The 23,106-nt window shown below is 35.1% G+C and overlaps 1 protein-coding gene across 1 annotated transcript in view; it reads left to right on the top strand.

The window, feature by feature from the left end:
- The window catches only part of HCN1 (hyperpolarization activated cyclic nucleotide gated potassium channel 1), a 387,066-nt gene that overhangs the window by 38,711 nt on the left and 325,249 nt on the right, over positions 1 to 23,106 (top strand). The window contains exon 2 of the mRNA XM_039234146.1: positions 10,417 to 10,840. Within this exon, the coding sequence (XP_039090077.1) occupies positions 10,417 to 10,840 (424 nt within the window). The remainder of the gene's footprint in view (positions 1 to 10,416; positions 10,841 to 23,106) is intronic.

Here is a 23,106-nt window from a genome sequence, read left to right as displayed (position 1 = left end):
ATTTGGCTTTTGCTTTCCAAATGCTTTTTGCCTTTACAGCATCTGAATTGATTTTGGTTTTTACACTAGTGAGATATCTTTGCAGGCCAAGGCAGAAAGAATTCAGAAATCCCCTTTGAAATAGGCAATTTCACAGCTCCTTTATTTAGAAAATGTGTGTTACTGTATGGGTGTAGGGACGGATGGACTATCATGTTTATTCTCTGCAATTGTAAGTAAACTCTCAATGGCTTCTTTATTGAAAGGCACGGAAAGCAAAGACCAGCCATGAAGCCATACCTGCAGCACCACAGTGTACTCCCCTTAAGAGCTTGGACTTCTCCTTGTGAAAACAATTTTATTTTCACTTCAGATAGGTAACTGATAAGGACAGGGGCAAGTATAGTTGTACTGCCCTACTATGCTACAAAGTGTGGGAAAGTTTTGTGTTTTTTTAATATTACTCTTGTATCCTTGAATCATTTATTCAAGCATCAAATATGGTGGAATGTGGATAAGGATGAAAGTTGATCATGGGTTCAAAAGCAGTTTTACTCATTTAATTTATTACTGTCCTTCCCCAATTAAGACTTCATCATTCTTCTTGGTGTGCCCATCCTAGGATTGCTCTTTTTATAAGTCTATCATAGAACTTATAATACAAGAATTTAAGAATGGCTTTTAGTTGGTTGGGTTTTAGTTTCCTCTTAAATTTAGGCAATGCTGCCAACCTCTTTGAGTATCAAGTGAGACAATGTTTACAAAGCGCCTATTATAAAATAAATGGGCACCTAGGTGGTTCATTTGGTTAAGCGTCTGACTCTTGATTTTGGCTTAGGTCATGATCTCACGGTTCATGGGTTCAAGCCCCAGTTCAGGCTGTGCACTGATGGCATGGAGCCTGCTTGGGATTCTGTCTCTCTTTCTCTTTGTGCCTCCCCCGCTTGTCCTTTCTCTTTCTCTCTCTATAAACTTTAAAAATTAAAAAAAAAATAGATGTTACCTATATTTTATTGCTGTGATGTTGCTTTATTTTTTTGATATTTAGTGAGGTAAATTATATACAAAATCAGGATTTTGAACACATTCACAAACTTCCATAAGATGTAAACATTTTGCAGACTTGAGGACAAAATAGTGTGCTTTGATACTGATTTTGAACCTTCCATCACACCTTCACACTGCAGCAGTAATACAAAAGATCTGTGTGGCTTTGGCAGCTTACGAATGAATAAAGAGACTAAGGGTCTTTTTGAGATTTGCAGAGTAACAAGAAACACAGGGGAAGTGACCTAAATTATCATTGACAAAAAAGATAAACTGGACAATTTAAGAGCAAGCAGTGTGGTGGGAAGATTGTGGCAAGAATGAGGGAAGAATTATTCTGAAATTAAAACCTTCAACTTGAGTAAACCTTTAAATTAGCTATGTATTCAGACAGTGAAGAAGTCAGTCATCTTCTACCTTCTCTTCAAAATTTCACAGTGATTGGACCAAAGTCTATCAGCAAATATAAAGCACTTAGGAACTAATGGTCATTTAATTGAGCTTTAAAATAAAGTTGTCCTCAATGTCTGTGTCATGGGACTCTGTATTGGTAAGGTTACCGAATATGGAGTTTCTTTTAATCCACCCTTGGAAATGGATGCCAACTTAATGAATTTTACACAGAATGAATGGTGCTAGAACACATTTTGTTTGACATGACCACTCACAATATTTTTGCTTTTCTTAAAGGAATGAAATGCTGAGAGTCACAGTGGAGAGTACAATTTTAAAAAATTATTTTATGGTAAATTAAATAAGAAGACTAAGAAGCTAAGGAGTAGTTTTAGATTAGACATTTTTAGAAACTCTAAAATTAAGCACTTGGAACTATTTTATATATTTTGTACTCATCTTTTATAAATTAAAGATTTTGATGTTTATGGAAAATCTACATGTCCTTGTGAAGATAGAAAACTGCAGCATAGACCTACTTAGTGGATTGGAAATTGTGGCCTTCCTTTGAAGTAAATTTGAATGACATAATGAAAATACCCTTGAATGACATCTTTCTTTCTGTTGTCTAAAACAAGAAAATTAGAATAGTTGAAAAATAGGTATCATAATTCTACCACTCAAGGATTTAATAAAAAAGGGCTTATACCTATTTAATTTCCAAACCATTTAAAGGAGCAAATGATCATGTATTTTAATTAAAATCTTATAAAGGAGTAATAACTCCTCCTTAACATAAATGTGATTAATTTGGATTTGATCATTGGGAAGTTGGAAACATACCTTCTATTTGCTAGGCAATTTAAGTATAAAGAAGATTGGCCCATAGTTTGGCTAGGAATAAGTTCCAGAGCAGTATTTTCAGACATTACTTATTAAATGGTCTTTACTGAGTTATTATTGACATCATATTTTGGAAAGATCTTGACTGTTCATTTGTAGGTGCTCTCAAATGTTGGAAATCACATAGAGAAACTGAGATAGGAGTTAGAGGAAGGAGGAGATGGCCCCCCCCACCTGGGCTGGTATTGGATAAAAGAGAGTACTGGCATTCAATTTAAGTCGATCGTTGCAGTAATAAAAGGAAATATGGAGGTTGAGTTTGGGTTTGGGGAGGAGGAAATTCCAGACGTTTGTTGGGCAGTGGCAAAAACAAAGAATCTGGAAAATAGTCTTTTTAAATTTAGCTAAGGACCATGTATGTACAAAAAAGATAAGCTTCAAGATACAGAATTGGGATACACTAGAAGATTTCAGATATTTACATTTCATTTGTCATGCAATAGGAAAGTCTGGGTATAAATAGGAAGTAATTTACATGGGCAGGTAGAAACAAGAAAATTAGTAAGCAGAATAATGGTATAATAACTTCGTATAAGATGTTGGCAGTGGAACAAAAAAAAAGCTGAATATGAAAACTATTGATTTAGAAGGAATGTAAGACTAGGCAAATGGTCATATTCCAGAGCTGGGCTGACAGAGGAGTCAGAGATAATTTTATATTTTATGCCGAGGGGGTGGCTGAAAGGAAAAAGAAGGGAGGAGGAAGGCGGGGAGTGGAAGAAGGACAAGAAGGACAAGAAGCATTAGCAGAAGCAGCAGTCAGCAGTGGTAGCTATGCTATAATAAACAGAAATAAAAATATCAGGAGAATTATTTTTGGGCCATAAGGTTAATTGGTATGGATTTCACCCTGTTGAGATGGCTGTTCCATTTGGACTAATGATGATGAATATAGTTAGAAATGCATAACTCCATCTCAGAAATTAAGGCCAGTGATGGATTTGAGAACCACTTGCATTAACATATTAGTTAATTAATATGTTATGAACATATATAATATGTTATGAATATAATATGTTAATTATATGAATATAATAATTGACATATTATATTCACGTATTATCATTTGGGGGTCAGTGTGACCAAAGGAGGGAGTAAATGGAGGGTTAAAAATCTGGGTGAGATGATCACATAGGCTGCCTACTTAATAGAGGAAGAAGGGGAATCACATAAAGGTTGAAGAAGAGAAACTTCTGCATATAATAATATATATATTATATACACCCAAGTGAGGAACTATGAAATTGCACATCTTAAAAACTAATGGTTTGAGAGTTTCAAGTAGGAGGAGTAAGCAATCAACACTGTAGGGGCACCTGGGTGGCTCAGTTGGTTAAGTGTCCAACTTCGGCTCAGGTCACGATCTCACAGTTCGTAGGTTCAAGCCCCGTGTCGGGCTCTGTGCTGACAGCCAGCTCAGAGCCTAGAGCCTGTTTCAGATTCTGTATCTCCCTCTCTCTCTGACTCTCCCCTGCTTATTCTGTCTCTCTCTCTCTAAGAAATAAATAAAACATTAAAAAAATAATAAAAAAAACAACAATCCACACTAAAAATCAGGAGTAAATGTACCAATAGAAGGCCAATAATGCTGGCAGTTAGAAGACGAACACACAATGAGAAAATGCAGTTGCAGAAGGGGGGAGGTAGAAAACCTGTTTACTTGAGCCTGGATTGGTACAGATCTTACTACTTTGATAGGGATTAAATTTCCATTCCATTAGCTCATTTTAATAAATAAGATTAGCTAATATGGTGCATCTCCTATCCATCTCCTATTCTCATTGAGTAAATTGCTGCATTTACTTGAAAACATCTAAATGTCTTCAAATATGGTTAAACTTAGTTTTGTCCATAAGTTAGGTTAATTTTTTCTACAGTTAGGATCTTAACAAGGTTTTAGTGTGTTAAGAAAGCTAGTGTATTTTCGCTGCAAGTAGTCTATATTTGGATTGTCTGTGTTTTCTGTGTTTTTTTGGTGTATCTTCACTCCCCACACCCCATAGGCAGTAAATGTGGCCTTGAAGGATATCAGGGCATTAGAGTAAATAACAGACCTGATCAAGAAAACTTCTTTTTTTTATATTTTATTTTTATTTGACAGAGAGGGAACGAAAGAGCTCACAAGCTGGGGAGAGGGCAGAGGGAAAGAAAGAGAACCTTAAGCAGGGCCCATGCTGAGCACAGCAGCCAATGCAGCGCTCAATCCCAAGACCCTGAGATCATGACCAGAGCCAAAATCAAGAGTCAGATGCTCAACTGACTGAGCCACCCAGGTGCCCGAGAAAACTGCTTTGCAAAACTTAGGAAAGGCATAGGGCCTATAAAACAACAACCCCAATATGAGTGTTCTGTAAATAGTGATATTTGTAAGGTGATGAAGGAGGTCTGAGAAGCCCTCAGATCAAAGTTCAGGTATTGGTTGCCGAAATTTGGCGAGGTGAACTGCCTCTGATAATACTATAAAGGAGACAGCATTTATGAGAAGGCACTTCATTTTTCAACAGATATGTGCCCAAAAATGGGTGAAGGGGAATGGGAATTACAGTCTGCCAGTTATGAAAGGTACAGCAGAGGGAGTGTAGTCAATGGTATTGTAACAGCTTGATACGATGCCAGATGGTGGCCACGCTTGTGGTGGACATAGCATAACAGCAGATAGACCTGTTGAATCACTATTCTGTGTACCTAAAACTAATGCAACACTTTGTGTCAACTGTACTTCAGTTAAGAAAAAATGTATCTAATCATCAGGCTATTGGACTTTTGAAAATTGAATCGGTTTTAAATAAAATTTGAAAAATAATTGCAAGGACTATATATTTAATAAAAAGTAAATCCAGCTGGATATTTATTTATTCATTTATTTATTTTTTTATATTGATTAATAATTTGGTTTACAAACATGACCAAGTTATAGTTCATATCTAAAAATATAATTTTTAGGAATGAGTCTTAAGTGAGAACTAGGACAGGTTTGTTACATAATTTGAATTCAACCATAGGTAAAATAGTAGCCACATATAAACCTGCTATCAAGGATTTAACCAAAAGTTCTTTCCTCCATTCCACTTAGTTAAAAATATTTTATTCCATCCAAGAGGGGGGGAGAAGAGAGTCTTTCATTCAATAGTTAGAGAGACAGATTTAAAGACAAGCACCTCTAGTAGTGAAATATGGTAGCTTTAAAATCTCTTTAAAGCTTTAATATTGGCATCAGATTATTTCAGCTACTACAGGTATTATAAAAGGGAAGGGAAGCCTGAAGGATGATGAGAAACTCTTGTTAAGGAAGTAGGGTTGTCTTTATTTACCACAAGCTTTAGAGGGATGTAAGTGGTAGAAAGAAAGAAAGAAAGAAGCATTTATTAAATTTTGAATTCTCCAAAGTTTAATATTACAGACCAATCCTTACAGCGATCCTTTTTCTCTTCTAAAAATTCATGGGGAAAATTGATTCTTAACACAAAAAATAATTTCTCCATGATAATTAAACTTACAGCTCTTAGTGATACATTAATTATAAATAAAGTACTATTTTATTTTGTCTACTTTGTCTACTTTTAGTACAAGGTAAAATGGTTATCTAGGTAATTATGCTACTGTAATGGTTAAGGCTTTCCAGTGAGTTCCCTCTCTGCAGATTTTTCAGAGAAACTTTCTATAGTTAACAGGGTCTGTAATCTACACTTTGCATACATCATTGCATATAGTCTTCCTGCAGAGGAACTCAAGAGTAGTAGAAGAAAATTGAAGTTCAAGGCAGTTAAATATCATGCCCAAACCCATAGAGCTAGTAGATCTAGGGTTTGAACCCTACTCTGCCTTCAAAGTCCACCCAAGATCTTTTATAAATGTTGTCTCTCTAAAGCAGGGTGAATAGAAGAAGATCGACTTTGTAATACACCAAACCAAGTATCAAATCCAAAACTTCTTTGTTTTCAGGCTGTCTAACCTAGAATATATTCCTAATCTTTTGTTTCCTATTTAATTTGCTTTAATGTCTTCTATGTTACAAAAACCCTCAAATTAGTAGAACTCCAGATTTATATAAATAGTAAGTTAAGAAATTATTTACTGCATTAATTACTCTTTGTCTTATAGAAAGGATTTCTTTACATATCCCAAGTGAAAAGTATGTTTCCAGTCAAAATTCAATTTATCTTCTTAGCATTTGTTATCCTACATACTGTCTACATTTACTGCAGAGTGTTAAACAGAAGGTAAAATACAGTTTTAAAGTTCAGAGAACTCATATCAATGAGCACTATATAGAATTGTTGAAACACGATATTGTACTCCTGAAACTAACTGTATGTTAACTATACTGGAATCAAATTAAAAAATTAATAAAATTTAAAAAAGAACTTCAACCTAGTAATGATGGAGGAAATAAAAACAATTAGTAAGAAAAGCAAAAATAAAATAAGAAGCATATTGAAAGCATATGTTGCCATGGAGGATGTTAAAAAACCAAAAAACAGAAACTCAGTGTCAGAATAAGGCATGAAGGGTAGGTAAAGTCCTAGTGGGAAAAAGAATAGATAGAATGAAAGAAACTGTATGTATTGTGCATGTACCTAGGTAAGCATGATGGCAAGGGAAGGGCAAATACGCCCTTACTTAAGACATGAGGTTTTTGCCATGAAGTGTTAAAGAAAAGGCTGAGAGGAGAGGAGGAAGCTATATTGTAGAGTCCTTTGCAAACCATGCTGCGTTATTTTTACTTAATTAAGAGAGTCATTGATGGTTTTTGACCTGGCAAGTTATGTGTTAGGTAAGTTGCTCTGGGACTGATGGGCAAAATTGACCAGATTCCATAGACAGGAGGCTTGAGTTATTCTAAGCAAGAACATGTTCTGCCCAAACTAGGTGACAATGGGAATAGAAAGAGGAATGGGTAGAAAGACTATTCCATAATAAGATGTTACAAGACTCAGAAATTGAAAATTAAAGAAAAGGCTGAGTGAGCCTGAGTATTCAAGAGACATTTTCAGAGCAAAAAGTCAAGAAAAGAAACTTGTGGGCAGGTAGGCAAGAGAGTCTCATGAGGTCAGTTTTCCGAAACATATTCTTTGCTTAAAAAAAACAGAAGTTATATCATTCTGCTAGAGTGGGTGACAACTGTATTTTCGTTGGCTAGATAAGGAATGAATCCATGTTAACTGAAGAAAGTGTTATATTATGCAAAGTCTATAACAAGATCTGTGTTTATGTCTGTAAAATAGAGTTGGTGATACCTTAAAAGGAAATTATAAGGCTTAATAGAGCTTTAGATTGATAATGGGATTTCTGATGGCTTCAGACCATATTAAGTACTACTAATAAAAAGCTACTCTGTGATAAAAATTTTTGCTATAACAGTAGTAGATGGCACTTTATCCTCTTCATTTCTGTTGAGTAAGAGGGATAGAATATGTTGTTTTTCTTTAAAAATATCTTCTGTCTTAATGAGAAAACTACAAGGATGTCTGTAAAACTGAGTATCTTTCAATGGGCTTCTGGCTACTCCCCACAAAACTGGATTTCTTTTGGTATGAAAAGGTAAAGGAATCGAGTAGGCCACTAGTGTTGCGTACCACAGTTTGTTGTATGTTAGGATATATGCTTTGCATGTGTTATTTCATTTGATCTGTAAAATCCTACACATTTTGTTTCTATAGTAGTCTACAGATGAGAAAATTCAAGATTAGAGCATTTAAGTAACTTGTCTCCAAATTAAACAGCTGGTAAGAATTTCTAGTTGAAGATAGTGCAGTGGGAATTGTAAAGGGCAAATGGATGAATACAACTTCTACGTAGATATTAGAACCAAACAGCCTTGGTGCCTGATCACATGTGAGATTGAATAGATTTAATGCCAGGATTTTTCTAGGATTGCTTCAGGGTTTCTGGCTTGCAAATAAGGTATAGAGTTGTTCCATTCCCTGGCATACGGAATGAACATGTGAGAAATATATATGCGAGGAGATGAGTTTGAGTATGTGTCTGCTGTCAGCCATGAGTGTGAGATATGCACGAGGATAGACTTAATAACTGCTGATTATGAGGACGAGGAGGCTTAGAATACAGGGAGGGATTGGAGTTGGAGCTTTTAGTCATCAGTTATGAATTAATCATAAAGACATGGATGAGTGTGTGATATTGCTCAAAGAGCACGTGTAGAATAGAAGATAAAAGAGCTCTGTGTGACACCCAGGGGAACAGCAGCCTTCAAGGGGAGGGCAGAAAGACAAGCTCACAGAAGAGATGATAAGAGTGTCCAGAAGAGTGAAAATCCTCAGGGCACACATGGTTTCATCTTAGAGTTCGATGATGTCACTTCTTTGGGAAATAGCAATTACAGTATTGCATCTCCTCTACATTTCTCCTCTGTCCTTGGTGTATTAAATGGCATGTTTGCATTTCCATTAAAAGAGGAGGGAAAAAAGAGAGAAAATATATCATTGAAATTGACAGTACATGATGTATGACTGACGTGAGTATTTGTATTCTTGTCTATAAATGCCAGGGTAAGTTTTGACACAAAGACTGGTGAAATCTTCAAGCTGACACACATTTACTTGTACATAATCCCAGGGGATAGGGACAAGGGGAGAGAAGACTTATTATAGTTCTTTATTGTGCTACTGCTTTTATCACAAGAGTCATCTATAACCAGGGATGATAGTAACTATGAAAGGTATATGCAGTTGTATACCTTACCAAAATGCAGCCCAAGTAGTCTAAGTAGGAAAAGTAATGTAAAATAAGGATATCTTGGTTAATAGAAATTTCTGCCATAGAAATTTACATCATTTACAGAACAAAACTGCCAGAAGAGGATACCTACGACCAGAATGCAGTAACTCATGTTTCTGGATCTATTTCATGATGATAGGGTTGTACTAGTTGATCTGCGTCTTCATTTTTATACGTATATACTTGTAACAAATATACATCATCTGTTACCTAGTCTGTTCACTTACAGGGTCAATAGACCTTAAATAATCCCCATGAAAATAACATTACAGTCATCTTCAGTGAATTTAATTACACTATATTAACCTGGAATAAAGTTCCTGGTTTTCTTCCCATTTTAATATAAGGTGAGATAAGAATGTTTACAGAGGCAGCTACTAATCATAGACATGTTGAAAATTAAATCAGACATTTTAAGGAAGAATTATTTAGAAAAATAGAGGGAATGTATTTAAAGTATTTGTTCAATGAAACAAGTGCAAATTTCAGGTAGATTCTAATTTAAAATCTAGAGTAGTCCTGGAGTGGCTGGATGGCTCAGTTGGTTAAGCATTCAGCTTCAGCTCAGGTCTGATCTCATGCTCTGTGAGTTCGAGCTCTATGTGGAGCTCTTTGCTGACAGCCCATAGCTTGCAGCCTGTTTATGGTTCTGTCTTCCTCTCTCTCTACCCCTCCCTCGCTCATGCTCTGTCTTTCTTGCTCTCAAACATAAATAAAACATAAAATTTTTTTAAATCTAGAGTAGTCTGTTCAATTTTTTTTAGCCTTAGAACAAAAATGGCTTTTCTCATTTCAAACAAAAAAAGAAGGAAGTATAAATATTTGGAGTACTATGAAGCCACAGGCTAGCCTACAATTTATGATTGACCTAATCTGTATTCCTAAAGATAATTTATATTACCAGTATTTTTAGTATTTTAGTGTTTGATTGATAATTTGACATATAAAGTACTTCAAAGCATCTCATAAGAGTCTTCTCCAAAATGATTTTTAAGGTACATCTTCTTTATACGTCTCCCTTATTTCCATCTAAATTACATGTTAAATATAGGAGAGGTTGTCTTTGCTTTTTTACCAGATAAATGGGGAATGAGTGTTCTTGACTTTATTTCAGTAACACTTTAAATTTTATTTTATAAAATAATTTTAGAATTCTATAAATACAATGCTTTGCTTTAGGAATATATTAATTTTACTTAGATTTTAGTTTATAACCATTGAAGGAGTTACCGTATTTACAAAACAAAGACTTCATTGTTGTACTCATTTATTTAACCATAAGTCATTAACATTTTTCATGACGGGGCAAAGAATGGTTATTCTCTATTAAAATCTGATTTTTTTTATTTGTTGTAGGTTTTATTGGGATTTAATAATGCTTATAATGATGGTTGGAAATCTGGTCATCATACCAGTTGGAATCACATTCTTTACAGAACAAACAACAACACCATGGATTATTTTCAATGTGGCATCAGATACAGTTTTCCTTTTGGACCTGATAATGAATTTCAGGACTGGCACTGTCAATGAAGACAGTTCTGAAATCATCCTGGACCCTAAAGTGATCAAGATGAATTATTTAAAAAGCTGGTTTGTGGTTGACTTCATCTCATCAATCCCAGTGGATTATATCTTTCTCATTGTAGAAAAAGGAATGGATTCAGAAGTTTACAAGACAGCCAGGGCACTTCGCATTGTGAGGTTTACAAAAATTCTCAGTCTCTTGCGTTTGTTACGACTTTCAAGGTTAATAAGATACATACATCAGTGGGAAGAGGTAAGACATATCTTTTACTTTTTTAAAGCCACTATGCCATGAGATTGTTAACTATAACTTTTACGATGAACACCTGTGCAATGTGTAATGAGTTTTATGAAATTCAAAAAGAAAAATTCTATTTATTCTTTTCGGTGCACAAGTGAAGTATTTGTATCTTCAAAAGATATGGTCAAATGCTGGATTTGAATCACCTGGGAAAAAAACAGTGATTGTAAAATAATCTTTTATACCAATCAAGTCTCTTTAAAAACAAATCCACTCGAATCAACAAATGTTTATCCTAACCAATGCAATCCCTCCTCTACCATAGGAAGTTTCTTTTTATTTAGTATGAATACATCAAGTACGATCTTTGGCAAAGATGTGTAGGGTCTGATTGCTAATCTAGTTTGCATCATTAATTCTATGAGATAACCTAGTTTATATTTCCTCTAGCACTGAAATTTCAGAGAATTTGTGTTGAAAAGTATTTCCAAGTTGTATATGTAAAGACTGATTATAGCATAATAATTTTGCTCAGTGTTATGCTTTGCCTATAATTATGTATTATAGTTTTGCCCTATTCATTTCAAACTACTGAAAAACAGGATACCTTCGAGAGAATTATTACATAGAAAATACAAATAGTACAGTGAATCTGGCCAATGTTTTGCTGAAGAGGTAATCTGTTGTTCTTGTGCAGTGGGCGGGTCCTGAAAGGGCTCAGTCAACTGGAGTTTCCAAGAATCGGAGTTAAATGTAAATGTGCCATCATGGGAAAGGAGTTTATGTCCCTAATTCCAGAGTATGCATAACCTTTTTGACTTTATTTGCCTTCTAAGTCTGCTTTTTTAAATGAATTATAACCTGAATTTTATTGTCTGCATAAAAATGAGGGTCAAAAAGGCCCAGAGTCTCCCCTCCAGCACGGATGACAACAACATACTGGCAATAGATTAGTTATTGCTTTACTCACTACCGAAATGCCTTTTAACATATTTAGGAAGAATTATGTTTTGAAATTTAGGTTTAAACCAGTCATAGAACAGAACTTCTGTGAACATTAGTTCTGCTTTCTGTGAGATGGTAGCAGTGTTTTGTGTGTGCCTGTCAATGACATTTTGGTCCACAGGATTTCAGGAAATGCCATGCAGTAATAAAACACTGCATATGACACCGCTGAAAGGCATAAAAATGGATCATTATTAAAATGTGGATATGGATTATATTCAAAAGCAAATGAGGCACATTTGAGAAATTGGGTTCATCTTGTAATGCGTCTCTATATTAGCACATTCCATCTAAAATGTAATAAATGTTTGGTTCTTAAAATTTATTATACGAGTTTGGGATTAATACCAAATCAAGATGATTATTGATAATAATAGTTAATATTTATTGAGGGCTTATTATATGTCAAATGATATATTTTATTCTTTACATGGATTAGTTCATTTTCCTAATAATTCTGGTAGCTTGCCCAGAAAAACAGAGTTAGGAAAAGCTGGAGCTGGGATTCTAGCCTTCTAATCTGACTCCAGATCAAATGCTCCTAACATTTTATAACCCTATATAACAAAACTGTGTAGTTTCTCAGTATTACGTACAGTCTTTCACTGACAAATACCTTAATATTCCACCACTTTATAGATTGAATAAGAAATTGTAGGAAACTTTTCTTAACTAAGATGGTGTCTATGCAACATTAGAGTTCAACATTTACCTCTTAAAACATGGTCACAAACATTTTTTTAAAAAATGAATAGCCTGTAAGAAGAAAAGTTACTGATATAAATAGCCAGACAATTAAAAATACAGTGGGCAATGTGACTATTTGCAGTGTCTTGTAGTTTTAACCCAATTACCCTAGAGAGTGGCAGCAGGATGAACAGATGGTATCCTATCAGACAAAATGGCGGGCCGTGCAGTCATAGACGAGGACACCCCTGACACTGTGGCCCTCTGGTTCCTGGGAGCGGTGACAGGCACCTCGATCTGCATAACCTGATGGTGTTTTAAAGATGCCATGATATAATTCAGGGCCATCGGCTTCCTGCCATCCTTACTGTAAAATGCAATTTAATATGCACTTACAGAAATTTGGTAACCAAACACATTGAGCCTCGAGTTGTGAGTTGGCAAGATCTTTCTTATAAATAAATGATCTTGATGATAAATGAACCACAAGCTCATTTAAGTGAAGAATGTTTTCTTGATGTATCATATATAAGGGAAGAAACAGGAATAATTAATCCAGAATTTAATACAAATTCCTTATTTCATCACCCGCATGATTCAAACCAAAAGCACAAAAAACTTGAGTGGTTCCAAACTGGCAAATCTTTACCCGGTTTTTATAAATGCCCCTGGGGTGTGTTTACATGTGGAACATACCACAAATAAATCAGAAGAATTTGCTCGGTGAGCATTTGGCTTAAGACTGCAGAGGAAGATGTGAGTTCACCCACATGTCTTTGAGTTCTGAGTGTTTTAGTACCAAGCTGGCTAATGCTAAATTCAGCAAATTTGGGGAAGTAATGTGTGAAGTCTGGAAGCTGCCACTGTTCTAAATGAATCATTCCCAAGGAAAGTGGCTGCCTTCTATAGGAAATTGCTTCCATCTTCAATGATACTTTTTTTTTTTTTCGGTCTGAATTAGTTCAACTGAAAAACAACAAGAAGTGCCAAAGCCAAATAAATTAGAGAAATATTGTGAATGAAATACAGAAACTTTAAAATTTAGCCCTTATGTTACTCTCATTACTAAAGTTGAATGTAGTGGCTAATGTAGAAGGAAAAAGGTGATTTGGTCAACTAATTTCTGAAACACTTGGTGTTAGGGAGTCAGGAGGGAAGTTATTTTCACAAGGCAATTATATGATCAATGGCTTTAGGATGCAAGAGTAGAGAGCTCTCTGATGCTATACTGAAACTTTATGTATATTACCAGGTGACATGAAAATCTGTGGCAATTTAGATAAATCAGGCCAGAACATTCCTTTTCCTGTAATCTCCAGAAAACCGAGGTGCATCTTTCCCACTCTTGTATTTTGGTTGGAAAAAGATCATCCCCTTAATTCATCATTGTTTTTGTACATGTTGTATTTCAAGTAGAGGGTGACTCGGCAAGAGTGTTGTTTTGTAACCTATCACAGAAGGAACCCATTCTCTGACCTGAAAGAAACAAAGTGAGGAAATACCCCTCCAGCACCAAATATAATGGAACATTAGTAACAATTTAGGGCCATCACAAACCCTGAAGAGATAAAAGGCAGATTACGAGGAGGTTTGAGGTTCATAAATGGGAGATTATTCAGTTAACAAAGGTGAAGAGTTCTAGGATCCTTAAATCCTTCATTTGTTGATGTCAGTCACTTTATCAAAGAAGGATAACCATTGATATTATTTGAGATTTATGAAATATAATTGAAAAGAGAAATGTTCTCTACAATGGTTATCTTTTTTGTAGGATTCAGTGTCACATAAAGTATAAATTCTTCATGAGCAACATTAAAAAAAAGTGTGGGAAATGCATGATGCCTGTATAATAAGTATGGCTTTGGAATACACACATATTTTATTTCATATTCCTTGTGTAGATTTGAGACATGCCATAATTATCTAAATCCATTTTAGGCTGCAAGAGTGTTTATGGTTCTGATCTTCGTAAATGTCTATTGCAATTTCAGATGAATAGCGTGTATGGAACATTGAGATGACCTTCTTGCAATCAATATCAGATTTTTATGTTAGCTTAGAGGTAGGTTTATATACAAAGTGTGTAACAACAGACCATTAATAAGGAAATGTATTCCATAGGGAGCTAATGCAGACTGTGGTTTCTGTCTTTGGTTAATTTTAGCATTCTAATTGGTTTAGATTAGAAACTAACTCTTGCTATAAATTGCCTATCTATAATTACACAATACATACTCTAACTACTTTCATCTTTTAAGAAAACACATTGTATTCTAAGATTTGCTATAAGCAAACACCAGTGTTTTCCTATACCTACCCCCCAACTAAAAGTTAGAGAGGCTCTCTACCGCCCATCACATCAAATCTGTGTTTCTTTGCTGTGCCTTCAAGGGTCTCCAGCACACTGTTCCCCCATCTCACCACTGTCACTTCATATTTGTACCCAGCAACTCTCTCCTGATTGTGTGTTAGTTTTACAGTACTTGCAGAGAATGATTCTTACTGCTTCTGCAGTTTTGCATGTGCCACACCTCAGATGTAGAAAGCTTTTTCTTTTTTCCTATCATTCTTTAAAAAATGAGGCTCAAACTCATCTCCAGAAAATATTGGACCTGGGTGGACGGGGCTGTAATGGTTCGTACCTTGAATTTGGGTGGTTCTCCTGGCCCTTCTTGCATTTGTTCATGCTGATAGTTTCATTGCTAATGCTTACTTATATGCATTTTCCTTTTCTTTTGCTGGATATAAATGTCTATATGGAAGAGTTGGTGTCAGCTTTGCCATTGACTCCCCTTGTATACTGGTACCGAGTTCTAAAAGGTTATCGGAGCATGCCTGTCCCCTAAATACATGGCCGTCCTCCATGTTCTAAATCCATTAAATAATTGCAAGGGAATATTCATTCTTTACTCCCAAGCAATTACTGAGTAGCTCCTATGTGCAGATGCTGCATGAGAGAATTCAAAGCAGATCCCAGCTTTGTAGGAAAAACAGACATGTGAGCAAATAATCACAGATGGTGTGGTAAGTGGCAGAATAAAGGAGGGAGTGAACAACAGAGCTTTTTTTCTCTTTCTTTTTCTTTTTTTTTTTTTTTTGCACAAGAAGAGAGACTCGCAGTTATCTGAACTGAGTTTCAAAGCTGTAGTCTGAATTCCCAAGCTGACCGAGTGGGGCAAGGGAGGAGCATTCCAGTAAGACCTGAGGTACAAGCAGCCTAACGCAGACAGTGGTCTGCACATCCAGAATCTAGGTTGTAAAGGGAGTGAGTTTGGGGGTACAGACATGAATTTGTACTGGTGATGGACTTAATTAGGTGTCATTGAGGCATTTTAGGTAGAGGGGTGCATTTTAGAATAGTGCATAATGATCAGAGACCACTGAGGATGGAGTTAATAATACCAGTTAGGAGACAGATGTATCATGCATTTGCCTTACATCGATGCAGCCAGCACCAAGCAGGGTGCTGTTGAGTTATCTAGAGGGAGATTTAACTTTTGTAAGTACTCTTGCCCTTAAAATGTTTGTAGCAATAATAAAATACGAGACAATCTTAAAGGAGTTCTTTTTTTAATGTTTTATAATTTCAATATAAATTATATTTGATATAATTAATGTTGTCATCACATTAATATGATATATAAGTATATGTGCTATATTAGTATGTGTAACAATTTGTACTAATATTAATATTGATACGATTGTATTTGAGATTTATATTTCAAATACAGATTTATATTTCACATCACCAGGAACATGGTGATGTGAAATGGAAACTCTATACTGGAAATTAGTATATGTATGACTTCATTCAGATTATGTGCCTTTTTTTTTCTATTTAATTGAGGGAGAAGCCCTTAAAGTGAGCGATTCATGCCTATAAATTTTATAGAAAAGTTGTGAAGTTCAAATGAAATGCGATGCATTGAAATTTTATATATAAGATTCATGATGCCATCTTTCTCAGATTAACACATTTGCTGACATTAACATTATTACCTGTGTGTGGTGAGCTACTTAATATTTTCTGCAGGCAAATATTGATTCTGCTAAAGACCACTAGGTGTCCTCTACTGGTTGTGTTACCTCAGGGTTCTATATTCTAAAAAACCAAAATTGTCTTCTTTGGAAATTGCTCACTTACACTCTCTTACAATCACCTACTCCCTTGGGTATTTATGTCTAGGTAAAATAGATGACTATGGCTATTCATATATGCAAAAATTATTTCTCTTTACCTACACTTTCTACTCAGGTTAAACAAAGTTTAAGTTCCTTCTCTAAGGAATTATTTTTATTCTGAGAGAATTGTTTTCAACTATTATAGTGTGTATTTTCTACGATGATATTTAACAGATACCTTGAAGTTCTAAAGTACTGTGAAGAGCTCTAATGGATATGAAGTGTTATGAGGACAAGACAATTAAGTAGAATTAACAACGTATGGGTGGGTATATGTCTGTGTGTGTTAGAAGCAAGATACATGATTTTAGGAATGCTCTTTGTTCAGTGCCCTATAGCAGATCTGTATAATCTTGATGCTTTGGACATGGAATTCTCAGTTTCATGTTAGAAAAACAAGATCATATTTGAAATGTTCAGACCCCTATTTTAAAGATTAAAATTCTAGACTTTATTAATGTCCCATAATGGGCCCAGTCTGTGTTTCCTTTTTGCACATTTTTATACTCTTTCATGGCTGTATGTGGATAACAGCCAGCCAGGTATCCAAACCCTTAAAATTTTGTACCTCCTGTCTCAAAGTGTACGCGAGTGTGTGACGGTCTCTGTAAAGACATCTCTTGAGATCCTCAAGCTCAGTATGCCCATGTCCCTTTCAAATGTTCTCCTCTGTTTCCTTTTACTCAGTTAAAATCTAAGTGGTGTCCTTGACTTCTCCTTTGCTTTTGCTCTCTGTAGCTACCAGTAAGCAGGTCCTACTGGTTTTAGTTCTTGAAGGTGGTTTGAAATCTCATACTCTTTCCCTGAATCTTCTCTGTCTTCATCCGAGTTCAAGCCAACACCAGTCATTGCTCATTTTTCATATTTCTCATTTTTATAATAGATGAATTACTAGATTTTAAAATTCACCCTTGGTTGTCTTCCCAAGGCCTCAAAAATGCTATTTTTAAAGAGCAAATACTACTATGTCATCTACCTGTTGAAAATATTCCTGTGAGTTTTCATTACTGTTAGGACAAATTCCAAAATTCAAGGTTCTTTGAAATTTGAGTCTTTTTATTTGACCTGGGAAATGACTTGCTTCTTATTTTTAACTATGCTTGACTTCTTTATATGATGTTTTAAGGTCTTAATATGTTGTTTACTTTTCCTAGAACTTTGTTTTTTGGCCAACCCCAGTTTATCTATCACATTTTCTGCCTTTGATGTTGAGTATAATTTAAATTTCTTTGGGGTAGAATTGCCTAATCTCTCAGGTAATATGAATTCTCTCTATAATATCCTGGCATAGCCCATGTGCTTTTGCTTTGTAACATTCATCACTTTTGTAATTTCTCTTAAACAGCACCTTCGCAACTCTGTATTAAACTCTGGAAGGGGGGGATCATAAATTTCTTGTATCTTTAGTTCCCAAAAGAGTGTCTAGAAAATAATGGGGCACAGGAATACTTGCTAAATGAGTTAGATTATGCCCTCAAGGAAATTTCAGATTAGTAGGAAAAGCAAACATGTAAATAAACAGGCAAGCAAAACACTAGAGTGTCTTCAATCCAATATTAGAGGCAATTATAGACAACAAAAGAGAGAGATGCATTATGAAAGTGTTGTAGAAGGTCAAAGAGAGGCTCTAAATAAGGCACCCTAGTCATGGCCACCTTGAAAACTAAGTTTGACAGTATATGTCCTTCCATTAGAAGGCTCTCTCAGTGGATTCTGTGTCCTTTTTCTCCCAATCTCTCAGGTTTTGTAAGGTTTCCAATGAAAGGGAGAGAGGCAAACCATGAGAGACCGTTGAATGCTGACAAAAACTGAGGACTGATGGATGTGGGGGGGAGGGGGGATGGGCATGGAGGAGGGCACTTGTGGGGATGAGCACTGAGTGTTATGTGGAAACTAATTTGACAATAAACTATTTGTAAAAAAAAAAAAAAAAAGAAAGAAAGTATATGTCCTTCCAAGTGGATAAGCCTGGGTTGGGAAATATTCCAAGGGAATTTAGAAATCATGAATAAAATCAACCAAGTTCTTCCTTTATAGATGGAGGTGATAATAACTTTCTGCCCAATATCATAGAATTGTATAGAGGCTCAAATGAGGTGATGTTATTGAGCATACTTTGAAACTATGATGTTTACAGAAATGTAAATTGTTGTTATCACAAAAGTTTCTACTAGTTTAAAATATGAAAAATCTCGGGGCGCCTGGGTGGCTTAGTCGGTTAAGCGTCCGACTTTCGCTTAGGTCATGATCTCGCGGTTCGTGGGTTCGAGCCCCGCGTCGGGCTCTGTGTTGACTGTCAGCTCAGAGCCTGGAGCCTGTTTCAGTCTGTGACTCCCTCTCTCTCTGATTCTCCCCTGCTCACGCTGTCTCTCTCTCTCTCCTAGAAATAGATGAAACATTAAAAAAATTTAAAAAAATAATAAAATATGAAAAATCTCAACAGTGAGTTCAACTGTTGGTTCTTTAATGAGCTTACTGTCTTTCCATACATTGGAAGTATTGTAAACACTATTATGGATTATTTCTGCCTGAAATACACTGAGTATAGAATTGAAGTAGCAAATAAATCAAACAATTTAGGGCAAAATGCATTTAGCCTCACATTTATCTGACATTTCTGGAAAAAATGTCTCCATTTTTCCTTCCATTGTGCATACAGTTCAACATGTATTATGGCTACTGCTATTTTAGACTCATCTACCTGCTGTTTGAGTGAAAACTGGGAATGCCATTTGTTTGAGTCTCAGACACACAATTTATGATGTAATTCTGGTTTAAATGTGAATTCTGGTTCAATCTCCAAACTGTTTCTTAGTAAATATGTGTTACTTTAATTATCTAGGTAATTATCTCAATTGAACAGGTCACTTTTATTGGTCCTGTATACAGCGGTACACCTGTCTACAATCAAGAAAGGTATGATAAGACATGATATAAATTGGAACATGTTACAGTGCCACCCAAGAATATTTTATTGCTATAAGTGATTAAATGAAATTAAACTCCCTTCTAAATTTTTTTTCATGTTTTTAATTTATTTCTGAGAGAGAGAGAGAGAGAGAGAGACAGCATGAGCAGGGGAGGGTCAGAGAGAGAGGGAGACACAGAATCAGAAACAGGCTCCAGGCTCTGAGCTAGCTGTCAGCACAGAGCCTGACGCGGGGCTCGAACCCACCAACAGTGAGATCATGACCTGAGCTGAAGTCGGACGCTTAACTGACTGAGCCACCCAGGCACCCCATATTAAACTCCCTTCTGAAGGGAATATCAAATATACTTATCTAATCATCAAGGGAGAAATGTATGCTTTTTTAATTGTTAGTTTGTAACAAACCCATCTTTTACTTTAGTTAGGTACAATGCCAAACATGTTTTTTATTAGTTTGAAATGTCTCCAGGAACAAAATTATGCTTGCCTTTTGTCAAAAGTAGTAGTTGATACCTATTTCACTGGGCAAAGGATAGTAATTGAAATACATTAGATATTGTCACAGGAAGTCAATTTTCTTAAGACCCTTATAACTGTAATGAAGGCTCAAGAATAAATAAATTAGAATCCTCAATCACACTGGATAATGGCTGAGAAAGACCTACTTTGACTTCTCTTTCTGTCTTGCTGATGTATGCACTTTAGATTTTGTATTAGAGGAGTCGTGTCTTAGTGTGAAAACGAAATACATTCGGTTGGTTATATAATTCTGGTGGCTATTTTGAGTTAAGCCTGCCATTTAGGCCATTTTTTTTTAAAGAGGGTCAAAATCTTTTCTTATTACATCTTAAAGTGAAAGTAGACATTGAGTAAGGATTCCAGAAGCTAGCCTCCAGTTTCTATATAATTTAAAGCAGTTGCAAAGAAAGAGAATAGCTATTTCGTCAGGAGTGGTGAAACCAAAAAGGATTTCCCATTCAGATTGGTCATCAGTGGGAATTTGCAATAATGTGCTAATTATCTGAATGTGCTACTTTCTTGTCACTACTGTTGTGGACATATGAGTTCAGTGAACATACAAAATAAAGGAAACTCAGCTTAATTAAAATGAAAGTCAGGAGTATCTTGTCCAAGTCATTCTTAGGTGCCATTTTCTCATTTAAAAAAAAATATGGCTGATGGCTTCTATTTGGCTTATCTGGTTGTTTTAATAATTGAAAAGGAAATTAGTAAACTCTACTGTGAAAAGTCTAAAGAGATTTATTAATTTAATTTAAGATATAATTTTTACCATATAAATTAAGATATAATTATCCAGTTAAATTATTTCAATGATTTTTTCATAGAATTTCTGAAAGATTGAAATTCTTATCTTCCTCAATATTTTAGATGATTGCAGAGAGTAAAAGGTACAATTTGGATTGTGGTCGTGTGTGCTTTGAAATTTAGAGTTGAAGAGCTGTAACTGCCTAATAATATCTAACAGTACTATTTGGAGTATCAGTTAACTTTCTTGAGGTTACAGTGTTGGAGTATGGGAAGCAGTTCTCCATTATATGAACATAACCATCTCCATGACACTGAGGAGAAGGATAATAAATGTCCGGAACAGATGCTTCCAGTTGACTGGAGGTGAATCATAAGCATGCAAGTGTACACGTTTTAGTAATAATATGCAATTAAAATGCTTCCCCCTTTTTATTTAATCTGAAATTCAGAGAAATGCAGTCCTCGATAGTCCTTAACCTGGATTACCACCCTTCCTTCTCCTGGCATGTATTTGCTGTAGAAGCAAAATAATTTTATAATAATGGATATTACCAAAAAAAAATGCTAGTAATTTGTTAGGAAAGAGTTACTGAAGAGCTTCTATATTTATGATCATTTAAGCTCACATAAATTATAACCTTTAGAATAATACTAGAATGTGTATGGATTCCAAAAGTCATATATGTTAGTATATGTGTTTCCCCTCTTGACTTGCAGGGCCAGGTTATGAGTAACTGACTTGGAAGTTCTAAATGACTGGCTAGTCATTTTCATGGCTTTTACAGCCTCAAGAGTATCCTGTAGATCTTCAGATGTACTCAAGCCATGCTATTGGTTGGCAGGTAGAGAGAGTAATTCTTGAATAGTTGAGAACAATTCTCTGTACAAAAAAGGTAGATATATGAATATGTATATCATAACTTGAGGGAGAGGTGTTTTTTGTGAGAGGTGTGTTCTACAGGCTATAAGAAGTTTAGTTGGAAACCAACTTGACAATAAACTATTAAAAAATAAAAATAAAAAATAAAATAAAAAGAAAGCAACAACAACAAAAAAGAAGTTTAGTTGGGCTGTAGAGGAGACAGGGGGACACCAGCAAACAAGACAAAATATTTTACAGTTTTGCTGAAAGTCTTTCCCTGTTGCCAAATTACCAGTATTTGCCCAATATCAAAGATGAATATTTTAGTGTTACCAAGTATTATTGCTGGGCATCTTACCAACTAAATCAACATTCCCCCTTCCCATTTAATTGAATTGTTATTTCATATGTTCCAAAAATCTCCAATGTCTTGAAATTAGAAAGTGGCTCTGTGGCTTCAGATGAAAAAAAATTCTAGTTCACACATGTTCTAGTGAAATGCTATTGTTTTTGAAAGAATCCATTTAGTAGCATATTTCTTAAGTGTGTGATTCTATATGTCCAGTTAAACACTGTATACATAATTATATACTAACTCTTCTAAATAAAAATAAGAGCCTAGGTAGTTAAATACTTACCTGACTTTTCATTTGCCAACTTCATATCTTTATATGATCACCAAATATAGTATTTAATGTATATTAAATGGCTCCCACCACATGCTGAACTCTGTACTGCATATAGGAGTACAAAGATAGATAATCCACAGCCATGGTTAAAAGAGATTTTGTAATCCAGTGGAGGGGTTAGAAAAGGAAACCAACACTCATAACAGATATGTGTGAATTCTTATATATTGGAAATTGTCGAATGGAGGATTTTAATAATGATTCTAAGGCTACCTCTCACTCCAGTCTGAATCACAAAGCTTGATTAATTCATAAAGTTACTAATGGGACAGGAGTAGGTAGTGGTGGTGTCTGAACCAAGTACCTGCTGTCCTTTGATTAGTCATTAGAAACAAAGAAGGGCTACTAAATACCATGTTTTACTAAAATGTGAAACCTGCCGAGTTTTACAAACCAAGAAAAGAAAACACTTTGATTTAAAATAATATTAAAACTGCATTGAAAATGCAAAATGACTTGCATACTGGAAAATATATAAAATATTTTCATTCCATTCAAATCATTCAAATTTGTGAAAGATTCCTAAATATTGAAAGGTTTTTCAAAGAAGAATACATTTAAATTTCATACACAGTATTAGAAAATCTGTAATTAGTGAGAGAATTTAGCAAGAAAGAACCTAGCTTCTCTCTCTTTCTCACTCTTTTCTATAGAT

This window comes from Hyaena hyaena, unplaced genomic scaffold (genome assembly GCF_003009895.1).
Source record: "Hyaena hyaena isolate Hyena2069 unplaced genomic scaffold, ASM300989v1 scaffold_83, whole genome shotgun sequence".
NCBI classification, from domain to species: domain Eukaryota; kingdom Metazoa; phylum Chordata; class Mammalia; order Carnivora; family Hyaenidae; genus Hyaena; species Hyaena hyaena.
This window is presented reverse-complemented; position numbering and strand designations above follow the sequence as displayed.